General features: G+C 38.6%; 2 protein-coding genes across 2 annotated transcripts; one reads left to right on the top strand and one right to left on the bottom strand.

Annotated features, from left to right (window-relative positions):
• Positions 1–1,367: 1,367 nt before the first annotated feature.
• On the bottom strand, positions 1,368–12,295 carry LOC140146094 (NADH dehydrogenase [ubiquinone] 1 alpha subcomplex subunit 11-like). Its single transcript, XM_072167847.1, has 4 exons — positions 12,090–12,295; positions 8,532–8,624; positions 6,484–6,603; positions 1,368–4,136 (listed from the first exon to the last, which is right to left on the bottom strand). The coding sequence occupies exons 1-4, from the start codon at positions 12,211–12,213 to the stop codon at positions 4,039–4,041; spliced, it is 435 nt and encodes a 144-aa protein (XP_072023948.1). The 5' UTR covers positions 12,214–12,295; the 3' UTR covers positions 1,368–4,038.
• Positions 12,296–13,007: 712 nt separating this feature from the next.
• LOC140171466 (store-operated calcium entry-associated regulatory factor-like) lies at positions 13,008–24,532 on the top strand. Its single transcript, XM_072194739.1, is given in 10 exon segments — positions 13,008–13,199; positions 16,220–16,314; positions 17,276–17,368; positions 18,167–18,277; positions 18,828–18,937; positions 20,123–20,175; positions 20,178–20,204; positions 21,636–21,867; positions 22,456–22,622; positions 23,785–24,532. Coding segments are annotated over 10 exon segments (1,002 nt in total). The 5' UTR covers positions 13,008–13,111; the 3' UTR covers positions 23,811–24,532.
• The last annotated feature ends 781 nt before the right edge of the window (positions 24,533–25,313 follow it).

Here is a 25,313-nt window from a genome sequence, read left to right as displayed (position 1 = left end):
GCTACATGTTCAGAGATTCCACTTTTCAGGAAATTTCCTTATTTCAGGAAATTTTTAAGAAAATGTACTAATTTCAGGAAATTTTTGCTCTACCCTTCCTGTGCAAAAGGACAGGGAAAAGTGTATTTTCAGGATTTTTCCATATTTTCAGGAAATTTTGACAACACCAAGTGGTATCTCTGCATGTTGTTATTGGTTTAAACATCCATGAGGCACAAAAGAATTCAAATCGATTCTCATATATTACAGAAATTGTGAAAGGTGTGTGATTGTGATTTTATCAGTATGTGTAATAAAATATAATACATGTCTTCCACCATTGACTTAATTTTGATTTGATTTGTTCAGGTTTGACAACCTTGGATAATAGAGAGCTTGTGATTTCCAAACATACATATCATACGCCTGTGCATCTATTCAAAATCCTGTCATATGAGTGATTTTGAATAGATGCACAGGTGTATAGACAAATCCAATTTCACACATTCCTACACCTCAATGGCAGCCATAGCGGCGACGGGGACCCAGCTATCTCACCTAAAATGTGAAATGATGCGGCCTTGAAGGGTATTTTAAATTGCATTCTATCACCCGTGTTACACGTAGACAAAAGAATGATGACAGTTTACAACACAAAAGAATCTAACATCGAATTTTAAGTGGGTTTAATCCACCCAATTGGGAACTCACAACACCTGTTTGGTGCATGCGGGGAACCAATAATGGCCAACCAAATCCTGACCATGACTTGGCTCGTTGGATTTGTCTATAATGCGTACGTTTGGAAATCACAAGCTCTCTATTAACTCAAGAGAGAGACTCTTATGAAGCTTATTTCTGTTGCAGATCTGAAACTGACCATTTGTGAGAAGAGGAAAATGCTTTTAAAAAGAGGAAAATATCACAAAATCATGCTAAAAAACTCAATTGAGCTGAAAATAACAAATAATGCATAAATTTCAAGAATGAAAAAAGCTGATTCAGCTTAAAAGAGGAAAAGTTTCAGGTCTGCTGTTGGGATCCATTTGAACACCAGGATGCATATTATGTTGTTCATGAAATGGCAAATACCAAAGAAATGATTCCACAATTTAATGAAAAAAATAACACTAACAAATTATTTGAGCAGGGATGCAAGCTGACCTGAAGAAAAAAGCCTGAAAAGTGTGTGAATCTGGGCCAAAAGCCTCCAAAACGGGCTAAAAATAAAGAAAAGTGCAGTAAGTTGGACTTCATGAAAGCAGTAATTCCTGCAAAAGCAGGAAAGTTTGCATTGAATAACATGGGTTGGGCCCCGGGGACAGCAGGTTTTCAATCTGATTCTGGGTCTTCAATTTGGAAAATAACACGTTCTAGATCTGACACACTTTTCTTGTCATTTCAAATTCAATATATTTATTTACACTTCATTCAATCAAAACAACAGTGGGTCTGTCAACTAGTGACTTTCTGTAATATATACTGTACACAAATCCATTCAGCATTAGCTGGGAGTGATAGAGGACACCTCTCCTTCACATAATTAAGCTAAAAAAAAGTTATGTCCAAAAGCCCCTGGGCATGTTTGCTTTTTCTTAGCTGAAACAGCAAATTCATTTTTATTTCTTTTTTTTTTATATAGTTTTTTGCCATAAAGTCATGAAATACTGAGAAATATTTAGAAGAAAATTTTACTTATAAATTCAATACTCGCAAATTTTCGTAAAATTAAAAAAAAAATCTTAAAACCCTGCATTCTGCATGTTTTTGAAACTGCTATGGGCTTTGAGACATAACTTTAGCTCCATAATGGAAGAATTACATGAAGGAAGAATCTAAGTTGAGCCATCCTGCTAAAGCTTAATGAATTTGTGTATATAGTGCTAAATATACAAGCACTCAACAAATGGGGCTACACATAATACTTCATTCATTCTGCAGTATGGAGTTGCCTAACTAAATGCCAATAGCTGAGCGGCACACAAACGTATATCCAGTAGCTGCTTCCTTGCAATTACTTGTGATATGCATTGAGCTTACTCATTCACGCATGTATATGTACAAGGCATGTCCTTAAATCTACCACACAGGGAGTGTGATTTTCAAATGGGGTTACCTGAATGGATGACTCCCATTTAAAATCTACACACTCTGTTTGGGAAATTAAGGTCATGTCTTGCATAGGGACTGTATGGATTCAACTAGAACAGCCCATTTCATAAATTTTGATTACTATATACCACCTATCAGTACCCCTCCCCTAATTAGCACCCCTTTGCACTTTTCTGATTGACACCTGTTTAACCCCCTTTAAAGTGCACCTTAGCATGTAATGGGCTATTCTGGCTGCATTTCCAATTTCAAACCATACAAGGTGTATCAAAATGATTGGTACTCATGGACAAGACTGCCTCATCAAAATGCAACATAAGACCCACAATATTGGTTAGATTAATGTGGTAAAAGGTTACGAATTATAAATTCTGTCCTTTCCAAGAGGATCTATGTTGCATTTGGAAGAAGCGGGCTTTTCAATAAACACCAAAACCTATGGGTACCAATAATTTTGATACAGTCTGTATCAACTTAGTTTTTTAATGGCTGCTTATGTGCAACGTCAAGATTTTTGAAGTAAAACTTGGGTTACTTTGAAGATCACTCTTTCCAAGCTGAACCAGGACATCCATTCTTCCCCAATTTTTATTTATTGAATCCATCCCATGAAATCTTTTTAGAATATTGTGATTCTTTCAATGAAGTCCATTGCAAATATCTTGAGAAAATGTTTTAATCAGTAATTTCCAACTTGTGAGTCTTGACCTCGAAAGATTACCAAGTTGTAGGTCAACTGTCGTAACCTCAAAAAATGTAGTGTCCTAAGACTGTAAGATGAGATATGCATAGATTGCAGAGGTACAGAGAGCGCACCAACAGGCAGAGTCCCTGTGCTTTCTATGCAATTAGATTTCTTGCATATTCATGAGAGTTGATTGTTCTATCAATTGTGACTAACAAATCAAGCACTACATCGTGTGCCTTTGCGTTTTAGATGTGAAAAATATGTAGCAATTTCATTTCTCGCACTTCATTAACAGATGATGTTGTACTTTGCCAGTTGGTGAAGCGTCTGTAGTTATTATTGGCAATTGTCGCTGGGCAGGAAAAACCTCTTATGTGTCATTGGCCCCTGAACATGTTTAAAGCAAACCTCCTGTTTTAAACATGTTCAGGGGCCAAAATCACATAGGAGATTTTTCCTATCCAACGACGCAATATTGATCTATGGGGATATGTCATTATGTAACACAATATTCTCACCTTCAGGATCACATGTGGTATGATTTGCAAGAAACGGCATTGCATCGGGCTATTCCTGTTGAAATTCATACACCCTGACCTCCCCTATGATAATACTCGACCACAGAGGGATACATCTTGCTACAAAGAAGACATGATCTTAATCTCCCTCATAGGGGTGTAGATTTTAAATGGATCGCCCATTCTGGTAACCCCATTTTGAATTAGCCCTATGTAGGAGATTAAGTCATGTCTTCCACAGAGGGTGGATAGATTTCAACTGGAATAGCCCATTCCACAACAAGTTGAGAACCTCCGATCTAAATTGGCATCCGAGTATCTTCTACATTGATATGAAATTCTTGTCGCATGGACATTAACCCCATGGGCACTACCACCTTTCTTACAGAGCCCCTGATTGGTTAATTCCATGATATAATCATCTGAGTAACCAATCACAATAGAGCTTTTAGATCTCTTGGTACTGTTAAGCTTTATCCCCTTCAGCCCTACTGACCATTCTTACCATATCTCTGATTGGCTAAATACATGATATTGTCCTCTTTGTAACCAATCAAAGTAGCTCTTAGAGGCTGATAATTTGGCAGGTAGTGCCCATAGGGTTAATCCATATCTGGCTGTCATCGACTCACTGTCACAGAAACTCTCATGTTGCTCCATTTGAAACATGTGCAGTTTTTGTTGTCAACAATCGCAATGCATGCAATAAAAATAACACACTAGTTTAGTTTTTGTCATATTTTATCTGAACTCCCATCCATTTTCATCATAAAATTTCCTTAGTGCTGCAAGTCCACCAAAGAAGACGCATCCCTGGGCTCCGACGGCTATGCTCTTGCCTGTAGGGAAGAAAATATAAAAACACAAACATTAGGGCATATTTTTGTTTTGACCACTGGGGGAACATACCAGCTATGCTATGGTATACTGGTTCATACATTGTAAAACTGTTAAGGGGGTACTACACCCCTGGCCAATTTTGTGCCTATTTTGCATTTTTCTCAAAAATGATAGGGCATTGGTGACAAGTAAGATATGTATATTATAGGGGCAAGGACTACAACTACTGCACTGAAAATTCAGCAACTCAAGGCAAATAGTTATTGATTTATTGATCAAATATTGGTTTTCCCTCATTTTTGACTATAACTCCACAACTTTTGTCTGTGCTGAAATAAAATTTCCAGTGCAGTAGTTGTAGTCCTTGCCCCTATAATATACATATATCTTACGCGTCACCAATGGGCTATAATTTTTGAGAAAAATGCAAAAATAGGCACAAAATTGGGCAGGGGTGTAGTACCCCCTTAACACAAAATATGTTATTGCAAAATTCATGAATCCTGATAAAACAAAGTGCTTTTCAAGCCCATAGCATATATTTTAAACATTGGGCTATTCCATTTAAAATCCACACTGCCCCTGTGGAAGATTTAGCTAAAGTCTTCCACAGAGGGAGTATGAGTTTTGAATAGAATAGACAGTTTGGTAACTTCGACTTGAAATACTCACTCCAGTTGTGGAAGATATAGTTGAAGCCATAATACAGAGGGAGTATGGTTTCAAAATGAATAACCCTGACCAATTACATTTGAAATTCATACTCCCCTTTGAATGATATTTCAAAAATCTTCCACAGGGGTAGTGTGGACTTTAAATGGAATAACCCATTATATTAAAGACCTGGTAACACAAAATCCTGTTTTAAACATGAACTAAAATCGGAGGCCTTAACCATTTTGTTTTCCACTGTAGCTGAAAAAATATAGGTTGCAGGAGAGATGCAGCAATACAGTGTGCTTGGTAGAACACTGTGAATACATGTGGAAGTCTTTTAGCTGATTTCAACAAAATATTGCATACAATGTATACAAGTGGCTAGTGTTATATAAGAGTGTTATTCCAAATCTTGTTCAGTCCACTATTTTATAATCGCCAGAATTAGTACTGCGCAGTTTTTTATGTATTGTATTATAGTGTATGAAAGCCAGGTCAAGAAGGGTTCACATGATTATTTTATTCAATTTACAATCAAGTGATACCTTTCTTGACCTCGCATTCATTGTGTAATAGTACATGATGTCGATCTTAACCACTCAGCAGCAGGAAGGTGCCTATTAATATACGAATGGTGTATACACCCTGAAATGTTCAAGTGGATATTCATACATAGTGGTAGAGAAAATAATTGAATTTATGAATAAGAGTTTAACCTCAACACTACACTATTTTTCGCTCACCTGGAACGTTTTCACTAGTTCGATTAGCGTCTTCAGCAGATGGTGATGCTGTGATGATATCTTGTCTATAATCGGGATATCCCTCACTGATGACGTCACATGATTCACAGAATGACGGCATAAGATGTTACAATGTAGTGCTCCCCCAAAAAAAAAAAAACATCCCGGATAATCTGCTGATGCCCAGGGGCCGCACTACATCATAACATCCTATGACATCATTCTGTCAATCATTTGACATCATCAGTGAGGGATATCCCGATTGTAGACAAGATATTATCACAGCATCCACTCACTACCAGAAACTGGAACTCACTACCGGAAGAGACGACAAACATAACCAGTAACAAGCTATTCAAGACAACAATCACCAAGCACTACCTCAAGTAAAAACAGAAATCACATCGTACTACCACCGATCCTGTCCAGTTATCTCCGACTTTGGGGCGTGGGACAGCACACCTACAAGACAAGATCTGCTGAAGACGCTAGTCGAACCAGTGAAAACATTCCAGGTGAGCGAAAAATAGTGCAGTGTTGAGGTTAAGGGGGTACTACACCCCTAGCCAATTTTTTGCTTATTTTTGTATTTTTCTAAAAAATTATAGCGCATTGGTGACAAGTATTGATATGTATATAAAAGACTACAACTACTGCACTGAAAATTCAGCAACTCAAGGGAAGTATTATTGATTTATTGATCAAATATTGGTTTTCCCTCATTTTTGACTGTAACTCCACAACTGTTGTCTGTGCTGAATAAAAATTTCCAGTGTAGCAGTTGTAGTCCTTGCCCCTATGATATACATATCTTACTTGTCACCAATGCTCTATAATTTTTGAGAAAAATGCTAAAATATGCACAAAATTGGCCACGGGTGTAGACCGTGTAGTACCCCCTTAAACGCTTCCATTCCACTGAAATGAAATTGAGAATTGCACTTACTTCTTACTCCCAGAAATGTACCAGCAGTGCAGCCTCCAATGAAATAATTCAGCTTCCTGTCATGTCCTGTTGCACTGGCTAAAGCTGATGTTGTCCCGGCAAATGTGGCACCCATTATTGCTATTGAAACAAAAGAATCAAACAGTTTATAATGCTCTGCATGCTAGTCATAGGCTTCAACATAAAAAGTCCCAAATTTTGAGATATTTTCTTAAAATATCAAGAGCTATCTCAAGAACCACTAGGTTACTTTTTACTAATCTTGCACACATACACAGGTGATGAGTCCATCCCGCTTATAGTGCAGGGCAATACATTCAAAAATAGTGTAAACCCATTGCTATGGTAATTAATCCTGTTACATCACTACTTCTATGACAAATTGGGTACCCTCACACAAAAAAACTTTTTCACCTCCCTCACAACATTTTAATTTGCATAAAATTATTTGTTGACTAGTCTTGTTTGTTCATTCAAGTTGGGGGTGAGACAAAAAAGCCCTTAACAGTTATTTAAACCCCAAGAGCACTAATTTGACAATAATAACTGTGCACTATCTATTTTGAGGTCATTCATTACCGTCGTATCTGTTATTTTGAACAAATCGCAATGGCATTTTATGTTATTTTATGCCATAAATGCTGTTAAATTTAAACAGTTTTAATTATTGTTATAACCTACAGTCTACACTACAAAAAAATCGACCAAGCAAACTTGACATCAGCGTCAGCAACAAGACCTACCAATCACAGAAGCGCGACGGCATTGTGTGGCGCTTGCATTGCCATAATTAATGCTTAGCGCATACATGCACGCGCGCACAGTTATTGTAGCGCGTATCTGTGATGAATACCGTGTTCCAGGAGTCATTGTGAGTTATTAATGACTGTGCAATAAGTGCGCAGTCAGGCAATCAATTTCTTTTGATTGGATCACAGGCTTCACATATATTTATGAGGTTATGAATGCCATTTTCCAGAGCTCTTGATTGGTTGATTACATGATATAGTTATCTTGAGTACCCAATCAAAATGGCGCATATATATTTAGATCTCTTGGCACTTTTTGGCCTACTAATCCCCTTGAGCTCCATTGACTATTGGCTTTTGACTATGCTTTGACTATACTTACTATTGGCTCAATATGTTAATATTGTAAGGGCTCATATTGAAATACCCTGCCATGTTTTCATACAGAAAGAAGGCAGGATTCCCCTCGCTAAGCGCGCGCCTTAGGAAAGCTCAGTCAGGAAAGCGCGATCCTAATTTAAGTCAGTGAAGTGGCTAATTGCAGTGTTATAATCACACAGGATTTTAACAAAAGAAGGCTAGCACAGGAAAGCTGCAGGATGGCGCACACCTTCCTGTGTAAGGGAATTTCAAAAGAGCCCTAACACGGTTGTTTGATGGCATTAAAAGTGAGTCATTTTAAAGAAAAGTTGAACAATGGTGGCGCCATTTATCTAAAATCTTGTTTGCATCTTTACAAGGGGTAGACACTTGTGAAATGGTATTAGAACATCAGTAAACAGACTAACAAATGACAAAAGAATTTTCAAAAAACCTTTTATCGTGAAATGTAAGGTATATAAACTCTTATGATTTGGCTAATTCAAATTTGAAATATATGTAAATAACACCCTCAATTTGAACACAAATTTACAGTTTATACAATTAAAATAGCTTAAAATTAATGCAAAAAGGTGCATAATTTGATAAAGAAACAAATATCTGTGTTAAAAATTGCTATAAAATATGCATGTATGTGTGTATACAGTTTATTAGTGTGATTATGTGATAGCCGATTGGCCAAAAAGAAGTTTTCATTATCAATTGGCCAAATCAGCAACATTGTTAGAATAATCTCACCACGCAAAAAAATTGGGATGAATTATTTGCAAAGCTCCATTCTGATTGGTGATTAAAGTGAAAATATCATGTAATTGACCAATCAAAGGCAATATTAGATCGGCAGGTAGTGCTCAGGGGGTTCATATTGTAACTTGATAATTTGGCTGGTAGTGCCAATTGGGATAAATCAATACCTACCAAACAGTGCTGTTTTATTGGCTGCACTGAGTAGAGCCATTCCTGCTGAGGGTGGATGAATGAAAATACCATGCATTGCTGCCCACACTAACCCTAAAAAGAGAGTAAATGACAAAACAATGCATGATTAAATGATACAAACTGTTGTATTGCAATGTACACTTAAATTTATGTAGTGCTGTTGTCGGCAAGACTCTGCTTTTGAGGCCTATAGACTCCTGATGTCGACAAAATCAAAGTTGAAAAGTCACAAAGAGTCTCATCATGATCACATGCTATCCAATTTGAAGTATGCCAAATACAGCAGGTCTGCACACTGTACAGTTCCAATACTCTTCTTGATACATAAACTTCAATATTTTTCAGTGCATAGAAAACTTGCACATTTTCTAGAGCTCTGGAGTAGCTAGAAGGAGCATTAAAATAGCACGAGGAGTATAAAATCCATGCCAAATTGCATGTTTCTAGTTTTATAGATCTTGCGTGTCCGGTCTCCTCAGGAAGGCAGAATTCTATGGTGTCCGTAGTAACATCTTGGACCTGACGAGGGACATTCTGCAAGGCCGTACACAACAAGTCTTACTCGAAGGCCAGAGTAGTGTAGAATCCAAAGTGACATCTGGTGTGCCGCAGGGAAGTGTCCTTGGTCCGCTGTTATTCTTAATTTTTATCAATGACATGCCAGACTGCGTCTCCACCTCTACTACCAGGCTTTTTGCCGACGACAGCTTGTTGTACATACAGGTGCATATCTACTCCTGATGATTGCACACAGCTCCAAAATGATCTGGATGCTCTTGTAGACTGGGAATCTAGATGGCTCATGAAGTTTAACGCTACCAAGTGCCAGGTCCTGCGTATCACAAACTAAGCACAAACCTATCAACATCAACGGTACTTACACCATCCATGGACATGAGTTGGAACTGGTAGAGTCAGCTAAATACCTTGGTCTACACCTGGACTCCAAACTGAAATTCAACACACATGTGGATGCAGTGTCCAAGAAAGCTAGTTCCACCAAAGCCTTCTTGTGTCGCAACCTCGGGTCATTGCAGTAAGAACATCAAAGAAACCAGCTACAAGACTTTCGTAAGACCCATCCTTGAGTATTCCATCTTCTGCATGGGATCCTCATACACAACGTAACACCAACAAGTTGGAGCAGGTACAGCGGAGCTCGGCAAGATTCGTTACTGGAATCTACGACAGAACAGCAAATGTAACAGCCATGATGGAACATCTTCAGTGGCCCTCGCTCGCCTATCGTCGCCGATTGAGCAGACTCCAGATGATGTACCGAATCAGGTTTGGCCTCAATGACATCGAGTGGTCGAGTTACCTTACTCCATCTACATCCAGAACCAGAGGTCATTCATCTCTTTTCCTGTGCCAACACTGCAACTCAGCTGCCTACTCCAACTCCTTTTTCCCAAGATCAACTAGGGATTGGAACATCTTGGAGAGTGATCCGGCAACCTTCCCAACCCTCAACGCATATATTCAAATCTGCGCTGAGGGCCCAACAACTGTAGCATCTTGCAGCCAGCTTTTTACTTGCACATGTATAGGCCTATATTGCACCCGATATTTCAGCACGTGTTGCTCCACGCATGAGCCACCAACGCAGTGTGATTATCCATATGTGGTCTGCACTTTAACGGAAGGAAGGAACTCCAGGCATTGCAATGAGAAAGATCAAAGAATTGAATTTTGAAACTATAGTAAAAATTTTCCGTGTACACTGCAGAATGTACACCAGCTTGTGAGACTGTGTGTGTGTAACGCGGAAGTGGTTCCAACCATTACTCACTTGTGATTGGTTAGTAGAAGTCAAAAATGATTTTGATGCATCAGAACTCCAAAATGATTTAAACACACTCATGAGCTGGGAATCAAAATGGCAGATGCATTTCAACCCAAGCATATGTTTCCTTATGAGACGCACACCCGCACGTTCACCCAAAATATTTAGCTATAAGCTAGGTGAATCAGTGCTAAAGGAAACAACTAGTCATTCATACTTAGGTGTGGAATTTACCAACAACCTAACAGGCTAACATGGTCCAAGCATATAAATAACATCACAGCATCAGCAAACAGGTCGCTTGGATTCATTAAAAGGAACTTACACTCTTGTCCTAAAAGCACCAAAGAGCTGGCATATAAGACCATTGTCAGACCACTGGTAGAATATGCTCCATCATGTTGGGATCCACACACTAAGAAAGCCAAAAATCAAATTGAAATGATTCAAAAGAGAGCAGCGAGGTTCATTCAGAGTGATTACCACTCAAGCTCTAAGGGATGTGTCACAAAAATGACAGATGACCTTGATCTCACTTCACTTGAAACCAGAAGAACCAGTCATCGTCTCACAGCTCTCCATAAAGCTGCATCCGGTCACCTATCACTACCCGTCGGAAATCTGCTTCAGCCTCCTCTGCGTCAATCATGGCTCCACAACCATTCAGCATATCAACAACTCCACGCCAACAAAGACAAATACATGTACACCTTCCTACCCAGTTAGAGAGTGGAACGAGCTACCAAATCATTTGGTTGACATTCTAGACCCCCACTCAATTTAAAACCAGCGTGACAAAACACCTACAAGAAATCAAGAACTAGCAAATAGAGACTAATTTACATGAATGAAGCGCATGCATTGCATGCGCATATCAACTATCTGGCTCCGCAAGGAGTGTTGGAGACAGTATCTACATCAAGATCAAGTATTTTAATGATTGTAAGGTTTTGCGTTCACGTTGTAGTCGACCAATCTCTGCACAATCAAACTTGCACCATTGGCACTGTACAAATAAATTAAGAGAACACACCAGGTACCACCACCATGATGTTCAATTGCACAGTTGGGAAACCACCAACCAACAGTACACACAGAGCTGCTCACATTACAACCCCATGCACTGAACTGACCAATCAGGTGCATGGATTTTCAAGAAAATTTGTTCTGGACTATGAAAATGCTCATGCATATTATGTTTGTCCATCAACATTTGACTGTCTCCACTTGTACTTTCTACACAAGTAGCTTGAATAAACCTTAATAAACTTACGTAGAAAAACTTTGAAAATCTCTGAAAAACTTGTAATTTTTTACAAAAAGGCCTTGAAATTTGAGTAATGTTGGTTCCACTTACATGATCAGTTACATGTATTTCAATGGGGTGTAATTTGAGCTGGTGATGTCATTGGGTTATAATGAGCTGAGCCTGTGGTTGATTCATTTGCATAAGTTGAATTTGTACAGAAGTTTGCTTGTGCTCTGACTGAATGGGCCTTTAACAATGTAGGCTAGTTCTTCTCTTTTTCTTCATCTTCTTGTTGAATCCCCTTTTTTTACGTGATCTGATATAATCAGACAGAGCAGAAGTACTAATTTGCTATAAAATAGTATAGAATTAAGAGCTAAGTTCAAATTGGAAGTAAATACTGAATTGAATTTGAAAGCATCTCAAGTTCGCTTTATTTTATTTTTTTTGAAATTTATTTTTGAGTAAATTATGTTACAACTGAAAAAAAGTTTAAGCTTACCGACATAACCACCGAATCGTGCGTTATCTACCATTTTCGCTGTAGGATTAGTGCCATCCATATTAACAAAATTTGTATGTTTTATTTCTTTGATCCAATCAATGACTGCATTTGTTGTCGCCATGGTTACTAAGGAATTTTGAGAGAAAATCTCTCAGTTTCAAGCAGTCCCAAAATTCAGCGATGGAGCAAGCAACCTTTGACCCTCTGACGCAACCCTTTGACCTGGTACTTCCGCTGAGGTGTACCTTATTCATCCGCTAAATTATGGACTACTTTAAAAAAAATATTGATATTTTGGCTGAAATATTTCCTAAAACATTGTTTTCGATAAAAATATAGAATACCAAAGTTAACATTCATAAATTTTCAAACACTTTAATGGAGATTGTGTTTTCCGATTTGAAATTTACTGTGTAACTATTTTTTCAATTAGCGGCAGAATTTTGTTATTTACAAGCTGTTATTAGGCACAGGGAATTCCCGAATCATCCTGTATTGATTTTATGACGAACTCGAGCAGTTTGTTGTTACACGTAATGTTTAAGCTTATATAATTTCTAGAGTTTACAATTCTTGCATCAGAATATCGAAGTGAATATCATTCTTTTTAAGTTGTTGATGGAGGTTAGAGTAGACAAATTTTTAAGCTCGTGATCAGTCACTGCATTCATCAAAGAAAGGAAGTGCAACTATACTAAAATGCAGCAAACCTTTTACGAGCGCGACTACCGTGATGTTGCAAATTCGGCGCTTACAACGCGTACGGCGCACAGTTCATTCATAAATTTCCACTCAGCAACAACATATCGCCTTAGCAGCCAATCAGAGACAAGTGCGTGCAACGCAGTATATACGCGATATATCCTTACAATACGCGCTCGTCAAAGGTTTTCTGCATTTTAGTATAGAAGAAAACTCATGAACTCTTTTTATTTCATGAACTCAATACAATGAAATTGAAGTTTTGCACCCAATAAGAGAACATTGCAGAACATTTTAATTATTACAATTTATGGTAAATGAGGATGGCAAAGCTTAATATACAAGATATCACTGGTGTGGTGCTACTGTTGGCAACATTTTTCAATGGAGCAAGAGCTTTCTTTGGTAAGCATTGATAATTGACATTATTTTAGGTATGCCAGGTGAATTCAAATTTGCCATCAAACTGCATCATTTTATATATCAAATTAAAGCCCTTGTGTAAAGAAAGCCAAAACTGAAAACCTTTTTGTCATAGCACTTTCCGTAGCAAAGTAACATCTTGCCAAAGATTGACTTTCATCAAAAAGATTCTGCTAGCAAAATTCCCCAAAACTGCATGTTGGTGGTGTTTCTAGATCTTAGTCTCATGATGATAGCAGCTTTTTTTTTTTTGAACTGCTATCAAAATCCCTCTAAAATTCCATGTGCGATTGTCTTATCACCACAAAAAATCATATATTTGGGTCAAGTGAAGTATAGAAAACATATTTATGTAGGTTTCCTTGACCAGCCTGTTCTTTTAAATTTCTATGTAAAATACATATTATGTCTAGGCAAATTTGGTTGACTAGCAAATGTGTTAATTAAGGTCATGTTGCCTGGCATACCTACATTATTGTCATTGTGCTGACTAACTGGATTTTAGTATTGTAAAAAATAATATATATGACGTGTCATGTCAAAAGGAGACGCTTTTGGGCAGGGTTGTAAATGGAGAAATAGCCAAAAATCTGCCCGGGTGATTTTTTCACAATTTGTGTTTGTTGCGAATTTGTAATAAACGTTTAAAATATTGTCGAATAGTTTCAGACCAGAATATAACTGGCATCTTGTTTTTTTGGAGACATTTTTCCAACTCTCAACATTGTCAATAATATTTTTAAAGGCCGATATCTAAATTTCCAATTTTATAATACCATAATTTACGAACTCAATATGTCCGATTTCATTGTGGAAAACAAATCTACCTTACTTAACTATCCACGACGACACAATAGTTACTGTGTGGATCATAAGGTAGACTGGGGAACCATACCGGCCCAAGTCAGAGATCCGTTGACTGTTTTTTTGACGCTCTAAAACAATTTTTTAAATTGTCAAATTTGGTTACAATGTAGCTTGGCTAACATTTATGTATCTTTGAAAGATAATTTGCTTACTTTTAACCGGAAACACAGGTGCCGAAGTACAAATTCTGACCATTTAAAAAATGGTAATAGGTCCTGTAATTCTGCGATCTTGCTTGATCAAAGTTGTTTTGACGACTGACTGGTTCGCCGGCTTCATGGAGCCTCAAGCTTGCAAGGTACCATGATACGTCACCTGCTTAATTATTGAACGGCTGGAATAGCCTAAGTCTCTCGGCCCCGATCTCGAAATAATTAACATTGCGGAACAAAATGACCGTGCGTAGCAGTTGAAGGACTGGTGGATTAACTCTGGGTTTTTTTACAGTTAAAAAAACTTATAATAAAATAACTTTTTGTAAATTCAAACAAAGGGAAAATACCCATGCTATTTTATTCTAGGTTGTTTTGTCTTTTTAACCCTAAATTTTGGATGTTGTTGTACATATTAAACAGTTTTTAACATTTATTTTCCTTGGGTATGTACACTACTTGAATCTTTTTAAGATCCATTCAAAGTTTCCCTGCTGGTCAGTTGGTACTGTTTTAGTTTGCTTTTTTGCTCAATTTTATTCTAATCATATTATTTTTAATATTTATAATCAATTACCTCATAAAACTTGTAAAATATAGTGATAAATTATTGATAACACAATTTGGCTGCACATCATCAATTTGGCAGTGTTGCAAGTATATGTATTTAATTACAATATGGCGGCTGCCTCATGTTGTTGATGTCTGACGATTACTCCAGAAAAATGTACACAAAATGACGATTTTAGTACGGTAAGTAAAATAATGACAAACTGATAAATTAGTATAGCACAGTGTGTCACTATAGCCAAAATAATAAATTCTCGATCATTAGGCCTGTTATCGACTGTCGAAAGTGTCGATAGTCGGAAACTCACAGACTTCCGACATGTTGGAACACTCAATGGTAGTATCGATACACAAACGATGTACTGTCACAACATCAAAAGCCACTAGCCGCTGATAGCTTAAACATTTGAAATATAAATAGCACAAGTTTGTTGACCTTAAGTTCACAGTTCAACAAATATTATACACCATTATATTAAGACATACCCCCTCAACGAGGAGCATACTCAGCATAGAATTCACAAATTATGTGACATGCAAAAGAAGTCATCACAGTGATGTGAATAATAACATAATAAATGGACAAACACATATACATTGTATGTAACTATCATGTCAGTGACATGGGCACCTTCCAACCAATTACAGCTTTGGAATATCATGACATAATGTTCACTACTGTTCACTACTGTGCAGATCACGTGAGGTAGAGCAGTAATGCCACACGCAGGATCTTAGTAGAGCATTTGTTTTGATGAATTGGGTAAGCTTAATTGGAGGTCGGTTGGTGATCAATGGGCAAGTTAAGATATTTCCCACGCTGTCAGGTTGTTGACTGTCGATACATGTCGATTCCGACATGGCGATACACAAAATCTCTATCTATCGATAACACCACGCAGTTATTAACGCCGAGCGTACTACGCAAAGACCAGCGCTTACGGCGCAAACACAGCTTTTGAGAATTGACCAATCACATGGTCGTTGCTAGGCAAGGTCAAGGTTCGGTCATGCAGGTCACGCGATCGTGTTATTCTATGAAAAGTACGCTGACGCAGAAGGTACATCCTCTCATGATCGAGAATTTGTTATTTTGGCTATAGTAGGGGTGTGATTTTCGGGTAATTTTGTGCCCGGGTACCCAGCGCATTTTTCAGGCGGGTAACCGGGTACCCCGAAATTGCAAATTTTGTTTAGAGCATTTACCATAGAATGTAAGGAGAGAATGGTCAACTTAGGTGAGCTAATATCCACTCCTACATGTACAAATGTATATCAGATTTAAGGAGAGCAGTACGTAGAGAGCGATTGCTCTCGCTCTCCTCAAAAGGCAGTCTCTGCTTCTGTCTCCTTTAAAGATATTGATAAATCATTAATCACTTTCATACATTGTTTTACTGTTCTCATATTCAGGTAGTGGTGATAAAGTGCGTCTGAGCGGTGTCAACACATTGACCCTGTATAATGGGAAAATGACGACAGGTCGCAGGTCAAGTCCTGTTAAACAGGTATGATGTCTGAGGAAGAAGCATGAAATTCTTGAAAGATAAAATGATAAAACTTAAACATTTTCGTTGAAAGATCTGAAGAGCCTCAGAGGTCTACATACATTTGTTAAAGCTTATGGAACAAACTAGTCTGAATAATCAGACCCAGAACAAAATATTAATTTCTGACATGATCCTGTTCTGGGTCTGAACTGTTTCCATATTAAATCTTGATGGCAAATTGGACAATAGAAGCACATGGTTCTACGTGACAGCTTTTTTTAAAATCCCTATTCATGTTACGTGAATCATGCTATTGTGGACCATCATTCTGATACTTGAGTGTTTGGACAAGCGGAACGGTCTCTTGTATACCTCTCTGTTTGTAAACAAACCAGGAGGTCGAAATCGTCCTCCTCGCCGAATACGAAAGTCAGCGTAATAGTACGGCACTAGGAACAAACCAAAAGTTTGATGATGTTCTATAAATGAAAGTTCTTTCATTTGGGGGAGGGGTCAAAAAGGCTGAATATGTTTGTAAAGTCAGAAATAGTTCAAATATTATCTTTTCATCTTTTGAGATTGTAATTTTCAATATTTTACACAGTATACAGTTTATGTGACCATCAATGACAAACCCAGTGTAAAGTCGCAATTTTGAGTTTCTTAGATTATTAAACAGTTGCAATCTCTTTAAAACAAGCTTTAAAATAATATATCACATCTAGGTGCTCAAAAAATGCTCTTGTTCAAAATTCCTTTGTTTTCTATTGATTTTTGTAAGCACTCTGAATAAGCACTGGCTACTTTACCCTGGCTTTGTGGTGGATGGTCAAATATGCTAATAAAAGTAATATCTTAAGAACATTGCTATGCAAAGTAAATCCAACACGGATGGTAGGCCTCAAATGTAAGAGGAACATGATATGAAATGAGTGTGAATGTTTGTACATAAATTGATATATTTTTGTTTTTATGACAGTTGCAATGTGTCGGAGGTAGTGCAGGTTGTTCAGCATTCACACCTCAAGTTGTTCAGTGTTATAACAGAGGCTCAGATGGCTATGATGCCCAGGTAGGTGCAGTGTGTGTGTGGGGTGTGTATGTGGGGGTGTGTCGGAGGTAGTGCAGGTTGTTCAGCATTTACACCTCAAGTTGTTCAGTGTTATAACAGAGGCTCAGATGGCTATGATGCCCAGGTAGGTGCAGTGTGTGTGTTTGGAAGGGGGGGGGAGTGTATGTACACCCCTATGTTTAAACACCACCAACACAAAGTGCTGCATATTCCACAGATTGTTGTGTATGCTATGTAGTGAAATCCATGTATATTTCCATCATAAATCAATTTTGGGTAATAGCACATGCCGGGACTCCCCGGATTATTTAAATCTGGAATTTAAATCATCTGGAGATCTGGACGACCAATCACAAGCCAGATCCATGTAAAGATGCATTACATCATGGCTAATTTTGGTAGTCCAGTTTCTCAATGGGACAAAAAATGAAAGCAAAAATTGCCCCTCTGACAACAAATGAAAGAGAAAATCAGGAGGGCAAAGGAAAAGAAAGGGAAAAGGAGCCCTTTTTCTACCAAAATTCAGCCTGATCATGGGCCAAAATAGTGTAAGATACAAATTTTTTACACACTACGCGCACACATTGTAAAGGTACAGCCATTTCCATCCTGATAATGGGCGAAAATACTAAAATTTTGTATCGTCCCATTAGAGCCTTTTTTGAAACTCAAAGACTGTAATTATTTCGTCTGTGCCCCAAAAATTTTATTTTGCCCCCCTGACCAAAAAAAGCTGGCTACGCCCTGGGTGGAAGAAGTATTTTTTATATTGTAAACCATCTATGGTTTTTTTTTCAGTGGGAGTGTAAATCTGACATGGATAATGCATATCGATTTGGTAGCATTGAAGTCACATGTGAGGGCTATGATCATCCTGATGATGAGTATGTACTGAAAGGATCTTGTGGGGTAAGTATTAAGCTGAATTTATATTTGATCGCCGAGCGATTGTGATGCACCGCTTTTGAAAAGCAAGGGGTAATTGCCGAATTTTGCGATGCATCACTCATCGCTTTTGCATTTATACTTACCATGGCGATAGCCACAAAATACATTTTTAGAACATGCATTGCTGTCAATAATTATTGCTTTGAATTAATTCATCACCAAAAGTTAATGATCGAGTACTCTATATTAATTAGCAAAATAATAGATCTAGTTGATAGGAAATGATTGGTTGATGCATTCATGTGTCATGCGATATTGGTCGAAAGTTGAGATAGTGCTGGGTGGTATTTGGAATTTTTTGTGAACTTGACAATTTTATTGAAAATTGCCTAAATTTGGCCAAATTTGATGTGATTTTGCAATTTTTGACACTTGAGTGCTGGGTGCTAGAGCTTAAATTTTTATCAGTGATGGGCTCTAAATTTGAGTGCCGGGCTCTGCCGTCTGCCACTGCCCGCCGTACGTAGCTACATCCCTACTCATACATGTCATCTCCCTCTATCTTTTCTAGCTGGAGTATACACTAGATTTAACCAAAGAAGGGATGAATAACAACCAGTATAAGAAACAACACAGTTACTATGGTAACGACAACTATGGCAGCAGTCATGATTATTATGGGTAAGTAACACTGCTTGTAAGAATTGTGCTATTCCCCTAAGTTGAAATACACACACACTCTGTGGAAGACATGACCTGAATATCCAACACAGGTGGTATAGTTTTCAAATGGAAGCGCCTATTCAGGTAACCCCATTTGAAATTCATGCTCCCTGTGTGGAAGATTAAGGTCATGTCTTCCATAGGGGGTGTATGGATTGCAACTGGAATAGCCCATTATAACAGATTTGGCTTCCTCTATGTTGGAGTTACTTCACACATGTGTTCAGTAGACTGTCCCACAGTCTTGGTTCCATCTCTGGGTAAATACTCACGGTGCTTAAACCACCTTCCCCTTTACTCCACAGATTAATACCAACACACCACTAAGCCCTAACTGCCAGCAACAAAGTTATAATGCTCCTGGAGCACTGTGTGTCGACGAAAGCTCAATTAATCTACAGTCCTACTTTTTTTTTTATAATAGCTCTCCTAATCTGAGACTTTTTTACATTTTGAATAGAAAAGTCCCTTCCAAATAATTATCAAGCTATGTAACTTGACTGTGGCGTCAATTATGATAGCCCCGCCCCATTGTTAATTCAGATATGGTAGGCACATAACATGCATGACTCAGTTCTATTGTCATTTTGCGCGCGTGTTGGTTATGATCATGGAGCTAGGTTATGATCAATAGACTTTCAATGAAAACCACTTCAAATATCGCCTTGCTTGCTGAGATCATTGATTGGTCAGGCTAAGTAGCCGCTTACACAAACGGCAAGACAGTGAGACCACGGACGTGATATATAGAAAACTTGTCTGACCCAGGATCGGTAAAAGTGAATTCCGACAAAATGCTGGGAAGTGGAAGGCAACTTGTCTACAGATTGGGAGGTCCATGTATCGGGTTTATTTAACGTTATATAATCGACATTGCCAGTCGTTCTCCATGGACCCGAGGGAGGGTCTAGTGTTCAGATGTACCACTTTGATCACATTTGTAAGCAAAAAAGAGAAGATTTTTTGAAAAAAGTGGACCTTTTGTGAATCGTAATCTTCAAATAAAGGGGTGATTTTAATGTTTTTACTGAAAAAGTGGACCTTATTGGATTATGCTAGCTATCGCAGGGGTCATCATCTATGGTATATATCACACATGTTTAGTCCTTATAACTTTGCATCATTTTGTTGTCATTATTTCAGTTCACACAAGCATTCCTCTGGACTAGGAGATTGGATTATGCTAGCTATTGTAGGGTCATCATCTATGGTATATATCGCACATGTGTAGCTACGCTCCAACTGAATATCCTTTTGATTAAAAAAAAATAAAAAAAGGTCAAGGGAATGAACTTGTGTTCACAGGCTAAAGTGCCCATCTCTCTTTCAAAGGGATTGAGCCAGACTTCTCCATGTAATGTTGCTGCTGGGGATCACTACACCTCCTCCACAGAGAGTCTGTTACCTTCCCTGCATTGAAAGCCAGTATCCATTTGTGCACCTGGGTGGGGAGCCTGGCCCCCAACTCAACACAAAAGTTGGCAACCATGAGAGTTACCAAATCTTTTAAAGACACCCTTTGCAATGATGTTTCATCAAATTTACCCCCCTTTTTCATGCAAAATCAAGGACAAAATTTGGCCAAAACAACCCCTTTTTGTGGTTTTCAATGACTAGAATTTCCAACACCCCTTTTCAATGACTAGAATTTCAAACACCCCTTTTCAGTGACACTAAATATTGACATAAAATTACCGGATTTTCCCATGTACCCCTTTTATCCAAATTTCGCGGACAGTGCAAATTAAATACCCCCTATTTTGCTGATTTCACAGTCAAATTTCGTGGACTGTCCAAATAAAATACCCCCTATTTTCCCAATTTCAAGGTCCTCGCTACTGGTAAAAAAATGACTCCTTTTTCGCGCTATTTGGTAACTCTCATGGTTGTCAATCTTTGTGTTGAGATGGGGGCCGGGGTGGGGAGAGGCAATAGGGGTGAAGAGCCTTGCATAAGTGCACAACATGTTAATGCTGCAAGGATACGAACCCACAACTTTGAGCTGACGTGGGTAAGTCAGTGATGGGCTTATATAACCTGCAGGAGTCCGAGGTACACATGTTCTGTCATCAAGTAGCATGTATACAACCACCACACACATGGAAACCAGGGTCCAATGGTGAAGTGATTGTCAAATTAGAAAGTTGGAGACCTTTATTGGTGATGACTGTTGCTGTGGCACCAAGTCCTTCAAACCTTTTTTCAACTTACATGCAATATTTAGATTTTTATCTTAGTAAACTAGTTTTGGCAGAAAGCTGATTCGAAAGTAAAGCAAAATAGGATTTTTTCCATAAAGGGGCGTTCTCTCCTAAAAATCCCAATAAAGTAAAGAAATAGTTGCCCTGTGCATTTTTGTTTTTTAACCAAAATAACTTTTGGGCCAAAATAGATTGTACATTGTTGTGCACTTTGCGCACACTAGTCCATCATAATTTTTATACCAAAATGCACCTTCAATTTGAGCTAAAATAGTCTGAAATTAAATTTTTTTGTGTGGTGCTTCATATGCAAATGTCCATTTAAAGTAGGCACAAAATATCCTCATTCCCCCTAAAATATAATAGCTTATAATGCTTCTGCCTCCACTGGGCACATGTTATTCAAGTTCTATAGTATTCTGTGTTAACCTCCTTAACTGACCCGCTTACTTCAGACTACCCGGACGACCAAAGTGGTAACCGTTGGGGTCAGGGGCGTATGGGTGGGGGAGGTGGAGGAGGTAATCCTCCTCCTTATTCACCAGGTAATTCAGGGGGATGCTCAGGGACAACAGGGAGCAGTACAGCAGGAATGGGATCAACAGGAGCTGGAGCAGGAGGAGGTGGATTTTGGACAGGAGCTGCTGCTGGGGGACTTCTAGGATATCTCTTTGGAAATAACAGAGGGTGAGTAATAGTAGGGCAAGAGCAGCAAAGATATCTAACACTTCCCACAGTGCATTTCTTTGGATTCTTCCATTTCAGTTTTCTGTACGGATTTGCTATCTTGTGCAACATGGGTCAATAGTGCAAAAAAAAGTACCAAGAGCACACCAGATCTGGCAAAATATGTTTATTTCTTGACTATTGGCCCATGTTTAGCCACTGTATTCTCAACCTGAAAACAAAGTAATATGAGTGGCATTTGATGTGGCGAGGTGATGCATTATGTTGCAAAGGATTGTGGGAAGGCTAAGATATCTTTTCTGTTGTGGGAGTATGGAGGGGAATTTTGGACTAAAGATAAGGGTGTAGAAGTCAAAAGTCAAAGTGTAAAGGATTGTCCAATGATCATGTGCCTATTCACCATAGAAGTAGTGATGTAACAGGATTAATTACCATAACAATGGGTTTGAATTTATTGCAAATTGGGGACTTTTAGTGCGTGCGAGTGGGGAAGCACTTTTGGGCATGCCATTTGTGTTCCTGGTCCTTGGGCATATGTATAATAATTGTACAATTATTACAATTTTTGCATTTTTTTCTTTTTTGCAGATATGGTGGCTACAACAGAGGTTATGGCTACAATCGTCCACGATATGGCCACAGAAGTGGCTACAACTCAGGCTGGGGTGGGTCTGGATTTGGAGGGTTCAGTAGAGGAGGATCCAGCTTTGGGGGTGGAGGAGGAGGGTTCTCTAGTGGAACACGGACTGCATCAGGTAGGTTTCGAATATAAAAATATAATTGGAATCTTTAACTAGAGTTCTCATCAGTATTCTATTGTGCCCATCATGGTTATTGTGTCAAGCCACTCCAGTTGCCAAATCCCTTGATTTGGTAGCCCAATTGGATGACTTTTGAAGATTTTCCCTGTGACTTTTGACCTGTCCCATAGAAAGACAAATGGTTAAGAGAGAATTTGGCAACTTTTCAATTCGTTCAATTCAAGTTTGGTAGTGAAGTAGGCACATATTTCTGTAGTTTCATTACCGAATTGTGCACATGAACTTAACCCTTACACCAGAAAAAACCACAAAATACCACGACGAAAAATTCTGCGCATGCATGCATCCCAGTGTCAAATGCTCACGGAATTGCGGGCCGGGCAGCAATTAGCCGTGTAGCTCCCGGTCCGCGATCGTGTGCTTGGCATTGCGGGGGGTCAAAGGTTCAAATCCCGGGGTGCCAAGTCAAAATTTCTTCTTCTTGTTGACTTTTTCGGATCTTCTGTGACTTCCGATAGCAAAAAACCTGGGTCAGTGTTAGGGTTAGTTAAGATGTATTTTTCCAGATTAGAGCCTATGTTAACCCTTACACCAGAAAAAAACCACAAAATACCACGACGAAACATTCTGCGCATGCATGCATCCCAGGGTCTGCGATGACGCAATCACCCCAAGTGTCAAATGCTCACGGAATTAAGGGCCGGGCAGCAATTAGCCGTGTAGCTCCCGGTCCGCGATCGTGTGCTTGGCATGCGGGGGGTCAAAGGTTCGAATCCCGGGGGTGCCAAGTCAAAATTTCTTCTTCTTGTTGACTTTTTCGGATCTTCTGTGACTTCCGATAGCAAAAAACCTGGGTCAGTGTTAGGGTTAGTCATGCATAGCAGAATGTACAGAGTTTGTAAAAAGCATTGACGTGAACTAAAGAATAGTGGTTACATTGCTGTCTTGCATCTTCTATTTTGGGTGTTAAGTTGGGAAAAGAAAAAAAATCTAAAATTAATTGGCAACATCTAGTTCTGTAGATTAAAATCCACTACCACTCTCCACATGGTGTATTTGGAATTGGATAAATGGACCATGTGAGTACTTTGTTTTTCTAACATGTAATGTTTAAGATATTTTAAAACCTGTTTTCTATCATTTTTTCTTGTAACAGGGTTTGGAGGAACAAGACGAAGATGATTTCTGTACAGCGACCACTAGTGCTGCAAGAAATAATGGGGTATTCCATTCAAAATACACACTCCCTGTTGAAGATGACACTGCCATCTCAATTGCAGTTGCAGGGGGAGCTGGTTATAGTCTGTTCACTATAAGATGACACATGACCTTTAGAAAGTACACAGGGTCCTTAGGGGCGACAAAGTTCAAATGGTATACAAAACTTTTGGAAAATGTGTGGTAGCTTAGTGAATGTTGCCACAACTATTATTTGACTAGAACAAGAACAGGGTCATATGCCATCTTATACTGAATAGACTATAGTGTAGCAGTTTAAAACAGTCCTACTTTACTTGTGACAGGGATTACAGCAGCAAATTTTGCCTATTTTATGATAAACTCGAGTAGTGAATTGTGTATAATCTGTTTGGATTTATACGCTTTTGCCTCAAATTAGAAAATGTTATTTGGAATTCCAAAACCTTTGTCACCCTTCCCAACATTTATGGATGAAAATGGTTGAAGCTGGAACTACTCAAGCTGAAATTTGGTCGTAATTCCACAGTTTTTTCTCAGTGGTGGTGTGGATTTCAAATGGAATGTCCCATTGAACAAACCAGACATACATACATACATACATACAAAAGTACATTTGATATAGCGCTGTTACATCAAGATCAAAGCGCAGTATGAACCAGTGAAAAACGGCAATAAGAGAAAATGGCAAATATAAATTATACAATACAAGCAAAAAACATTATTCATCATTTGGATACAAGTGTGTTTTCAGACATTTTTGAACTTGGAGAGTGTGTCACAGTTTCTGATTTCAGCTGGTAAGTTGTTCCAGATGTGCGGAGCGATATATGTAAAAGTCCGGTTATGAGCAGATATGAGTGTTTTAGTAGGAGTGCGTTCGGATAGCCGGGTGATGTCAGAAGCTGAACGAAGACTAGCCCGTAGCGGCTGGTACATAGTCAGACAAGAAGCTAAATAGTCGGGCGCAGCTCCATGGAGGCACTTATAGACGAGTACAATGATCTTAAATGTTATACGGTCTTTGACAGGTAACCAGTGCAGTTGTTGTAAGCACGGCGTGGCATGGTCAAATTTCAGCGCACCACAAATTAACTTCGCAGACCAGTTTTGTATGCGTTGGAGCCGTTTGATGTCCGTTTGTTGGAACCAAGCAATAAAGCATTACCATAATCGAGTCTTGTCAGAACTAGAGCCCGGATGACAGAGTGACAAGAATCAAAGTCAAGATATTTGCGCATGCGCGATATATTTCTGAGTTGATAGTGGAGACTGGTGCAGAGACTTGTGATATGAGAAGACATTGTCATTGAAGTGTCAAAGACAACCCCAGATTACGGACATTCTCAGAAGGTGTTATTGTCTTACCACAAACTTGCAAGGATACAGGAGGCATCTTGCACTTGAGATGTTCAGGAACAGCAACGAAAAACTCTGTCTTCTCTTCATTAAGCTTGAGCATGTTCTTCGTCATCCATGACTTAATGT

The sequence above is a fragment of the Amphiura filiformis genome, chromosome 2 (assembly GCF_039555335.1).
Source record: "Amphiura filiformis chromosome 2, Afil_fr2py, whole genome shotgun sequence".
NCBI lineage: Eukaryota > Metazoa > Echinodermata > Ophiuroidea > Amphilepidida > Amphiuridae > Amphiura > Amphiura filiformis.
The sequence above is the reverse complement of the archived record's forward strand: the minus strand, read 5'-3'. Positions and strand labels throughout refer to the sequence as shown.